The sequence below is a fragment of the Rhamphochromis sp. 'chilingali' genome, assembly GCF_963969265.1.
Source record: "Rhamphochromis sp. 'chilingali' genome assembly, chromosome: 8".
Lineage (NCBI taxonomy): Eukaryota > Metazoa > Chordata > Actinopteri > Cichliformes > Cichlidae > Rhamphochromis > Rhamphochromis sp. 'chilingali'.
The window spans coordinates 5,195,540-5,206,198 of NC_137935.1; the positions used below are offsets into that span (position 1 = coordinate 5,195,540).

Below are 10,659 nucleotides of genomic sequence, written 5' to 3' on the forward strand. Positions count from 1 at the left end.
GGTGACTCAGTCTGCACATAAAGTGAGCCCACATGTGGTGATTTCTATTATATGCACTAACTTTTGCTTTAATGTGTTGTTTTTACACAGACATTAATTTTTTTGAATCATTAATGATATTTGTTAAAATAAGTGTTAAAATACATCTTAGTGATTTTATTTTTATGCAAGTCAACTAGAAAGTTTTAGAGTCCAATTTTGCTTAACTTAGTTACTGAATGCGAAAGAGGCATGACACTCACAGATCCTTGGATTGAAATAGGAAAATTCTGTCACAGAAAAGATGGGAAATCTTTTTAAAATATCATATTTGGCAAACAGATAAGGGGGCTTTCTATTAGATTTGAGTGGTGATTGTACACCAGTGTCCAAGAGGGAAGGTGTGTGTTTGGAGGCGGTGATTGGGACTATACAGGTGAGAGGGGGGATATTAAATGTAGGGACTATGATTGGGAAAAGGAAAGCAGATATATTGTGTGTCTGAGATGGTTTAGACAATTGCAGAGGAGGGATGGTGGATATATTGGACAAAAGATGTTGAAGATGAAGTGAAGGAAGACATGCAGAGATGGAAGTAAGCTCCCTGACAGGAGAAGCCGAAAGAGAAAGATGTGTTTATTTTGGTTGTATTGTGTGGAGTTTATTGTGAAAGGCTAGACCGGATGTTTGACCGATCGCGTTTTAAACGCCGAGACGGACCAGCTCAGACGGAAAACCCTGACAGACAGCAAGCCAGGCAGAACGTAGTCCCGCTACCTGCCCGCTTCACCTCATCTTCATCAATATTATTGTTTTGACGACGTAACCCGAGACAAAAAGAGATTAAAAAAAATTCACCGACTCCATTCACAGCGGGACACCTGGGATGGAGTGACACGGCTTCCTCCGGGCGGACTTTAAACATCTCCGGAGCCTTCTCACCGGCGCATCCACGGTTTCTTTCGGCAGCTTTTATTCCGTCTTATGGCCACCTGTTACCGTCAGGTTCAGACCTGCAGACAGCCTCGCCGCGGATCTTCAGAAAACCTCCACCAAGTAAGCGCTTTCCGCCGGATTTCTCTCTGCAGAAGTTGGCAGCGCAAAGTTGCATCATCTGCCCAGCTGTGGGGATCAGGAGTGCGCTTTAGACTTCACCTGAACGAGCCCGTTTACTTCATGCTCCTTTCAGATTTTATACTCAAACAGTGCATTTTTACACAGAGTTTTATTTTCTTGTGCAGTGAGCTGATGTTCGCGTTGCTCTGACAGAGACAAGCCCCGACATGTCAGAGCACGAAAAGCTAACAACGTGGCGGTAAAAACATAAATATAAGCTAATTTTGTTTCGCGGTAGTGCGGACAGGTTCGTAAAGTCAACGCTGTTTTTTTTGTTTCTGTGTTTTTTTCCTCTCGTGGATTTTATTTTTAAATTGTCAGTGTTGACTCTGTGCCCGGAAATGAACAACATTGGGTGCATTTGTGGCGACAAAATATTAAATAAACGGTTTTGTTGAGTTTTGTTCGTGCCCCGCTTTCTGCTCGGTGACAGCGAACATCGAAGTGTTCCGCCGTTAAATCAGCGCGCGCGTCCCTGTTCTTCGCTGTGTGAGTTCGCGAGCGCGCTTCCTCGTGCACGGGCGGCACGGATTTGTTTACAAACACAGGTCTCGTGCTCCGAAAATGGAGCCGCTGGTGCCTCCTAGCGGCCTACAGCAGAATATACCGGAGGAAAAATCAGAGGCGCTAAAAATAGATCTGTGGTTTTTTATTTTATTTTTTTTAAATCTTCAGTTTACTTGTTTTTACACCGTCCAGCTGCCTCTGTGCGCTCAACAAACTAAAATGATTATTGTCTGACGTATTTTTAGTTGTTATAATAAATTAATTTACACAGTCTTGTATATTTGCACCTTTAAAAACAACGTAACCTCTAAAAACCAGTAAAAACCTTTTAAAACAATGAAAACTAAAATAACTTTGGATATTTATAAAAATGGGCAAAATAATAAAAAATCTATATATAGGAGAGGTCTTAATTTTGAGTTAAGCTTTAGTGCCTGTGTTTATGGAGACTGGGGTGTGTGTTATACTTTCTGATGAATGGCAGCCATAACAAAAACCAAAACCAACGCTGAAACCAATAAAAACAGAACTAAAACTTTAAACTGTAAAAACACAACTGAATTGAAAATTAACACAAAATTTTAAAACTTCTGTCTTCCTTAATTAGGCTACAACTGATATGGCCAGAGCACAGACCATACAGAGCGCTGGAGAAACCCCTGCTGGAGGAAACTCCTCTCTTCCGTGTCACAACACCTGCCGAGTGGAGCTGCCTTGCCCCCTCCACACCTGGCCTGGGATGCTCAATAGTACGACCACCACCCCCTCCTCCTCCGGGACCAGCACTGGTGCCATACACATCCACCACTATCACCATCACCACCATCACCTGCAGCCCATGCAGGCTCTCTATGTGTCGTACCCGCTGTCGTACTCCCACCCAGACGACAACGACGACCCCCGAGTTCACCAGCAGTTACCCGCAGCATCGCCTCCCAACCGGAGGGATTTGAGGTGCAGAGGTGCACCTGCACCCGGTGACGTCTCAGGAGAGCGTTCAGGTAATATTGAATATTTACAGTTTTCACAGTGAGTTGTAGCATGGTGTAATATTAAAACTACGTGGGGTAGTTCTACTTGTTTTGACAGGCTGGCAGAAAAGAAGGTTAATGTAACACCAAGCCCGAGTGCGGTGTTAATCATTACCCTTTCAGCCACAGCCAGAGTGATTCCAACAGAGTAAATGTGGAACATAGTATGTTTGTGTGAAGCCATGTGGGGCACATTCTGTCAGGGATATAGCACAAATACAACAACTCTTGTTCAACAACTCAGGGAAGCTAAACTTTGTCTTGTGCAGTACACTTGCAGCTTTAATTGAAGCTTTATTTCTTTTAATTTGTGGTAGTTTTTAACATATTCCAGAAAAGAAAAAGTCTCTGTCTTACAGTGTAACAGATCAAAATGTCAGAATCTGTCTCAGTTTGTCTCGGCTGGTCAGGTGAGCCTTAGCAAATCTGATTTTAAAAGCCGCTGCAGCAGGAAGCAAGCTGCATGTATACACAACGAGCAGTAGCGGTTGTGATCAGATGTGACTCAGCCACAACCACACGCAAGTGTTTGCCTTCCAGACCCCCACCCTTAAGTAAACACCAGCGTTATCAGTTAGCAGGAGAGTATCGGTTGGTTATGTGTTTACTGGAGCCGTGGCTTTATTTACTTGACATGAGTTTGTTTGGGCAGCGCTGATGAGTGGGGACAGGTGGAGGGTAGAGATGAGATGTTCTCCAGCTGTCGCAGGGATCAACATGTGGTCCCTCTTTGGCAGAGTGACCTTGAGGCCAGCTGGCCTTTATGCTGATCTTTCAAGAAGCTGCCCAAGGCGCCACAGACGCCTCAAACTGCTCAGAGTTTATGGCGCAAGGCCGGATTCATTCCAGGGGACATTAGAGTCGCTGCCACTTTGTAATATTAGTAAAAAGGGCTCTGAAAGCTCATTGTGCTGCTGTCACTCTGAATAAGGTGTCTGTGATAAGATGTTGATTTGTGCCTGAGGCTGTTTAAGACATTCAGCCCTCCGCTTCAGAAAGAAAATTACCTCTCCGGGCGATTCAGGAATCAGGTGAAGTAAGCCCAAGAGTCTGTATCCTGGAGGAAAATTTATCAGAAAGGTGAATTCAGGTGAGGTTGCAGAAGTGGCTCAGCAGGTTTGACTTTAACCCATGCTGTTGTGACAGGGCTGTAGCAATGTAAACAAATATCTTACCATCCTCCTCCTCCTCCTCCTCTCTCAGCTGTAGTTCAGCTGTGCATGCAGGCATGTTGAGACATGTCCCCGCCTGCAATAAAGAAACAATCTGCAGTTTCCTCCTCATGAGAGGCTCAGCCCGGCAGCACAGAGTCAGGTCAGCCTGTCAGTGTGTCACCAGCAGGAAATGAGGCCAAAGAGTCAAAGCTGCAGGGATTTATTCAGTTAGGTTTTTTATTATTATTATTTTAAAAAAACAGCTTTACAAAAGTCGGTTTATCAGATTAAAAGTTTGCTAAGCAGGCTTATGAGTCAATCACTAAGCCAGTTAATGGGCAAGTGGATTTGTTATTCAGTGAGTGGGTAAGTTGATTATTCAGCTATCTGCACAGAAACCGAGTTAATCAATTAGTCGTAAAGCTGTAATAATTATTGAGCCACCATCAGTCAGCCAATTATTTAATAAACCAGAGGGTCAGACTGTTTTCACACATGAACGTTGGATGATTCCTGGTCAGGATGCTTTACAGCAGGAAGTAGTCCGCTTCAAATGTTCTGTCGCTGCAGGAAGTACTTTAGGTGAGAGAGACACCTGAATAGCTGCTATTCACACATCACCGCAATCAAACATTACACAGATTTTTTTTCTTTATCTTTTACCAGGAAGCTGACAGGTTAAAGACCGGACAATGTGCCAGATTTTTATGCTTTCAGGTGATGTCTAGGAAAGTTTGTGGCCACGAGTCTTAAAATGGTTTACTCATTAGTTAATTGCTCCAAAGCTCGCAGCGAGTCATCAAGGTGAGATAGTTTGCTTTGCCGTACAATGCGCTCCTTTGCGGTCACGTCATTCGCGGGCTCGTGTGCAGCGCATTTGCTTAGGTTGTGTATTTGTTAAGGAAACAATGTTTCAGAGCTTCCAGCGCAGTCAGCGGAAATTCAGTAAACTAGATAGTTCCCAGTTCCCTGTTTTGCTCTTCTCTGTTTCGGTTCATCTGCAGGTATCTGTTTCTTATACGGGTGTTATAAAAGTAAAGACACTGCATTACAGACGTCCACGGTATCATGTCACGGGACATCCTCCCATAACGTTATGGCCATATTAGCCTGATGAGTGCTGTACTGCTTAAAGATCATTAGAAATGGTGGTTTTGGAGGCTTGTTGCATCCCAAGTTTATAGATATTAGTGAAATATTAATAACAGAACTAAAGTAGGTAGAGTTATCCAGCTCACCATTAAGCCTTCTGCCTCCCCCGTCGGTGTGTCTTTAGGTTTAGTCTGAGGTTTTTAATGCCACCCCCTCTTCACCTCACCCACCCCTTCTGTCTCTAGTGGCTCCCACACTTAACTGGTCAAGGGGGTCTCTCTGTCACCTTGTCACCCCGTCAGCCTATCAGACGGACAGGTTCATCTAGAAACCCGCCCCCTTTCCTCTAGGTCATCCTATCACAGCTCAGCCCCCTGTGCTGTCTTCCAATCACACGCAGATGTCTCCAGGAGTGCTGCCTCAGAGTTACCTTGGCAACAAGCCAGGGTTTTCCTGTTTGTGTTTTTTTTTTTTTTTTTTTTCTCCTCGCCGCTCTCTCTTTTCTCTCTTCCTCTCTCTCTCTCTCTCTCTCTCTCTCGCCGTCTCACTCCGTCTCTCTCTGTCTAGTCACCTGCATCTTTAAAGGATAAGTTATAATCCTCCTAGCAAAGTGGATGCTGCGGTTGCCGGGGGCGCCACTGGCGCTCGGCGTTGTGCCGGTGACAGGGTTGTTTCAAAGAAGCTGTGTGATTGGACAAAGTAGAAAACAAGCCGGGGAACCAAAGGTGTGCCGTAGGGAGGTCACAGAGGGCATCTGTTCAGCTTTTAGAGACGAGTTATTCAAATTAAAGAGGCCGAAATCTAAAATCGAAGCCAGCAGATGATTAACTTTTAATTAGTTCATCTGCATCAAAATTAAAAGACTGAGGTAGTTAAAGTATTTATCCGGTTACGATGCTTTCCACACTATGAAAAAGGATTTAAGAAATACTTAAACCAAAATGCACAAAGTAAGTACAGATATGTAAATGAAAAGAATAAGATGATATATATCGAGTTTTCTTAAAGTCATAATATCTCAAACAGATTCAGGTCTGATTTTAGTTTGGATTGTCACGACGGAGGAATCAGACTGGAGGCTCAGGTATCTGCTTGTCCAAGAAAACAAAACAAAAATCATTCTGTAAACACAACAAACACACAAAAGCTCTCTATGCCAGACTTATTAAGCAGATTAAGAGATTACTCTCCCAAGTTCCATGAAGAGGAAGATAAGTCACTCCATCAGCCTCCTCCTTAAGAAATTTGTATGTTTGTCGGTCTGTGTGAGAAAACGAAACATTTCTTTTTAGCCTGATTTACTCTCGGAGGTCAAGAAAATCCACCTCCTCGGCCTCTTTTCCCACTGAAATGCATAAAATTTAAATTATTATGATTCCCCTGTATGTAATTTTTAATCCGGTTTTCCTCTGTGGAGGAGTTCAGTGTCTGTGTGGGCACACATCCCCTCTGACTTAACCTGTCTGCACAAGGAGGCCATTAATGTATGCTGCTTGTTGACAATCAATTGATAATAATCAGAAACTCTGCAGGAGCTTCTGGCCGTTCACACGTGAACATTTCTTCTCACTTGAGAGGCAGATGGAGTTCATGGGGAAGGTAAAAATAAATTCTTATATGCAGTTTTCTTTTCTTCTGCAGACTCGAGCAGACAGGAGCTCCAGCAGCCCTCCAGCCGGCTGCGACCTCAGTCTAACATGTTGCCCCGAAATGAGCGGCCATCCTGGGCTTCGCCTCGCCGCAGAGCTCCTGGGGGAGAAGCAGTGCAGGAGCAGGAGATCAGGAGGGTGGCGAACCAGCTGAGGACAATTGGAGATGAGCTGAACGTCACGCTCCTCCGCAGAGCGGTAAGGAGGGTGACGGGAAATAACTGGGCTCAGTTTTAACCTTTAACCCTAAAGTCGCTGAGCTGTTTTGGCGACTGCAATGGTTTTTTTTTTCAGTGTGGAGTTGATGGTGACGTAAGTGCGAAGTGCTTTCTAGTCCTTGAAAGCAGCGCAGTTACATTGATTCTTTCCCCCGCCCTGCTCTTTCATTGTTATCAGGTTTATAAGTGGATGTGAGTTCAATGAGTAATTGCACGTGTGCATGAGAGCGAAGAGAGATCGATATTTGTGAGTGCGAACGAGTGGATCAATTACAACTGTGTGCGCTCCTATCTCCATCTTTTATTCATTGTTTGCTCCTGTTCATTAGTTATCTGTTTTCTATCTGGGCAGCAGGGAAGGACCCAAAGTTAGTCGCTGTTAGCAGATCATGTCAGATTTTAAAAGTAAAAGCCCTTAGTTGTTTCAATACATTTTTGCCATGAAGGAGCATCCACACAGGAAGTGACTTAGAGCAACCTGGTGCCCAAAGACTCTGTAGTGACGGAGTTTCAGCAACTACAAGGGAGCAGGTGTAAAATAATGAATGCTGCGAGGCCATAGTTAAACTTTTCTCACCTTTTGAAGCGAGTGAGGCGAGGGAAGCAGTTGTAGCAAAGGATACTGTTGATACATGAGGGTGTGGCAGGTACGTTAGATGGTAGCCTAGGCAACAGCTGCTCCATAAGAAGTTGCTTTATGTGTGCACTAAATGCCACTGTTAGTTGAAGTTAGGGGGGCAGGGATAGCTCAGTAGGTAGAGTGGTTGCACCATGATCGGAAGGTTGGGGGTTCAACTCCACTGAATGGCTACCCTGAGGTACGCCGGGCGCTGCCCACTGCTTCACTGGGTGAATGGGTTTAATGCAGAGGAGTAATTTCCCTACGGGGACTAACACATACACATTACACATTACATTACACGTTACAATGTGCTTTAAAATATGCAATTTTTTCAAAATAAAAGCCACTGTTAGTTGAAGAAAGTAATGAGAAAGATCAGGTATTTCATATTTTCAAAATAAAATCCATTATTTTGTTAAACTGTTGTTGTTTTCAAAATAAAAGCCTTCAGTTATATATGGGAAGTTATTAGGATGCTTTAATTCTGATGGACTTTTCAAATTACAAGTCCCTTGTAGATATCAAACCCTCGGAATGGTCATAATTATGTCAGATTTTCACAATAAGAGCCCCAAGTTAGTTATAAATGAAGAATAAAAGCACAATAAAGGCCTTGTGTCTAGTATTTGTTTTTTTCAGCTGCAGGTAAGAAACTAAGACCTGCAATAGCAGCAATCCTGAGGTTTCTCCAGAATTTGCATCATCTAGCTCTTTCTTCTTTCTCTCCTTTCATTCAGAAATTAGGTCACACATGGAGCTCTTTAATCCTTTTTTTTCTTCCTTTTGTCTGAATGACAGCGTTCTCCTCCCTTTACTGTCTGTTTCTTTTGATTGTTATTTCTTTATCTCGCTCCCTCTCCGGCCCCGCCCTGCCTCTGTGCTCTACATCGCGTGAGGAGTCGGCAGTGACCTCCCCCCCCTCCCCTCCTCCTCCCTCCCACCTCCTCTCCCCTCTCACTCCCTCACCATCCCGCCTTTTGCACACAAACAAAGATGACGTCACCTCCTCCTGGCTCGCACTCAGACATGAGTTGCTCACTTTATGAGGATGTAGCCACCCACCCGCCTCCCCGCGTACTCCTCCTTGCAGACAAGTGCAGCAGGTTTCAGGGTTTGCTTCTCGTGTAACTGTCTGCCGCTCTGTCTTCACACTGAGAGAGATACTTCAGTCTCTGGGGGAAACTGAGGAAACTGTGCGTGTTGTTTATGATCTAGTCAGTTTTTCTGAACGAGCACTTTGAAACAAAAGCAATGAGGAAAGGGAGGAAGGAGGGATGGAGGTTGCAAAGGAAGCATATAGGGAGGTGTAACCACAACCACAGCCACAGAGGTTCATCGTCCTCCACACAGGAACACTCTTGTTTTCCTCGTGTTCGGGCTCAGCGCTCCTCATTATTAGTCTTTCTCTCCATTTATCTCTTTCTGGCCACTTCTTGTTTCAGAAGCATATATTTATTAATATTTTAAAAACATGAAAAACAAATCAAAAAGCAGGAAAAGGCACCTTTCATAGCTCAACATGGAAACATCTAAATGCATCTATATTTTTTTTTTTGTCCATTCAAGAATTAATAAGAGATATTTTTCCTTTAGTAGATGTTATTCTTTGTCACAGTGGGGTTGACGTATGTGTCTTTTCTGGTTACTTCTCTTCCTAGGAGTAAGACAATGGCACATTTATGTTCAATCATGTGACATTTGTGTCCAATAACACGGTGACTTTGTCAGATTAGGCGATTACAGCGTCACGAGTACTTGCCATGTCACGACGGGGCTACCTCTGCAGGATAAGCGGTTTCTGAGCAGCATCCACTGAGCCTGAGTTAACCTTTGCACCTAAGAAGTTAAAAATGGGATTAAATAACTGGGCAGATGTTTGCAGCTGATATGATTTGAGTAAATCGAGGTTAAACATGATTCTGGTATATAAACGTTCTCTTCATTCAGAGAGGTGTCTGCACAGTTTTCTTCATAATCTTCAACCAATGTAGCATCTCTGAAAGTTCATAAATGATCAGCTGACATCGTTTATATAGTTTCAATCACTTTGTTGTTGCTGCTGCTCCTCCGTGTGTCAACAAGGGCATCTGGAGACAACATTGACTTGCATGAAGCTGCAGCCATGTGATTAAGTGTCTTCTATGAGCTGTTTCGGGGTCATTTTGTCAATGCATGCGCATTTTTAGCATCTAAAAAGGTCAGTTGTTGAATAATGAAATGTTGTTGAATCTTATTTGGACTTCATTTGGTCTTTTCCTTCTCCCTCCAGCACGGCGGCCCTCACTGGCACGACTTCAGAGACGTCTGCCGAGGCCTCCTCAGCTTCATCACCCAGACTCTCAGCACTCTCTACAGGCTCACATAGACTTGCTGTAGCGAACAAGACAACCCGGACTGGCTGCTGCTCTTCATCGTCACTCACACCTGGAGGTGCGACTGAAAACATCCGTTGAACAAAAGAGGCGTTGGGAAGATGAAAGCGGCAGCTGGATCGGGCTGCTTCCTGTGGAAACTGGACCCTGCCTGTCCGTCTGACTGCCTGTCAGTCAGCCCGTCTGCTGGTACGGACCGCTGCTGATGGACTGACCTGTATATTTTGTAAAATTGTTATTATTTTTTTTTCTCAATGTCGTGTCTCGGGGCTCAGCTCTTTATGTAGCAGGTGTGACTCAGCTCGTGTGAGTCGGAGTGTATGTGTGTGTGCACACATGGAAGATGTGGGTCAAACAGAAGCTGTGAGGTCCTTAGAAAAGTTTAAAGCCACTAGAAGTGTATGAGGTATGTGAACCTCTGAGCCTTAGCCCTAATTCCAACCCCGTGCTGTCAGAGTTTGGGATTTGTGATGCTCTTCCAGGGTTAAAGTACAGAAATGATATTTAAAATTAGGATGGTAAATCTTTTGATTTTAATATCAGCTGGAGGATGCAAAATCATTTCAGTTTCAATAGACTGCATCTCTCCAGCTCTTCCCTCTGAATATATAAAAAATTGTGTTTTTCTGCTGCGGTGTTCAGCATTACAGGACTGTCAAAGGCACAATTTGACCCTCGTCTGATGTGTGCGTGTTGCCGTTGTGTCTTTATCGTGCAACCTGTGTCCCTCTTCTTATAAACTGTGAAAACTGGGCGCTGTGGTTGCATCGCAGGGAAAAACAAAACGGAGCGAAGCACAGACCGAACCTTTCTCTCAATCTGCTTCATGTCAGTGTACAATGTGCCTTTCTGCTTGGCGCTCTGTTGAGGTCTAATCTCCAACACCAGGACAATCAGCCCCCCCCCCCCCCCCCCCCCC

At 44.2% G+C, this 10,659-nt stretch overlaps 1 protein-coding gene across 1 annotated transcript; it reads left to right on the top strand.

Annotated features, from left to right (window-relative positions):
• Positions 1 to 663: 663 nt before the first annotated feature.
• On the top strand, positions 664 to 10,659 carry bbc3 (BCL2 binding component 3). The gene is made up of 4 exons (XM_080888992.1): positions 664 to 1,035; positions 2,210 to 2,603; positions 6,521 to 6,726; positions 9,638 to 10,659. Exons 1-4 carry the CDS (start codon positions 964 to 966, stop codon positions 9,731 to 9,733), a joined length of 768 nt encoding a protein of 255 aa, XP_080745118.1. The 5' UTR covers positions 664 to 963; the 3' UTR covers positions 9,734 to 10,659.

Bases quoted from the DNA above. Each gene is read 5' to 3' on its own strand.
- bbc3 (XM_080888992.1), top strand. From the start codon at position 964: ATGGCCACCTGTTACCGTCAGGTTCAGACCTGCAGACAGCCTCGCCGC. The intron at 1,036-2,209 runs GTAAGCGCTTTC...TTCCTTAATTAG, and splicing joins CTTCAGAAAACCTCCACCAA to GCTACAACTGATATGGCCAG. The intron at 2,604-6,520 runs GTAATATTGAAT...TTTCTTCTGCAG, and splicing joins CGTCTCAGGAGAGCGTTCAG to ACTCGAGCAGACAGGAGCTC.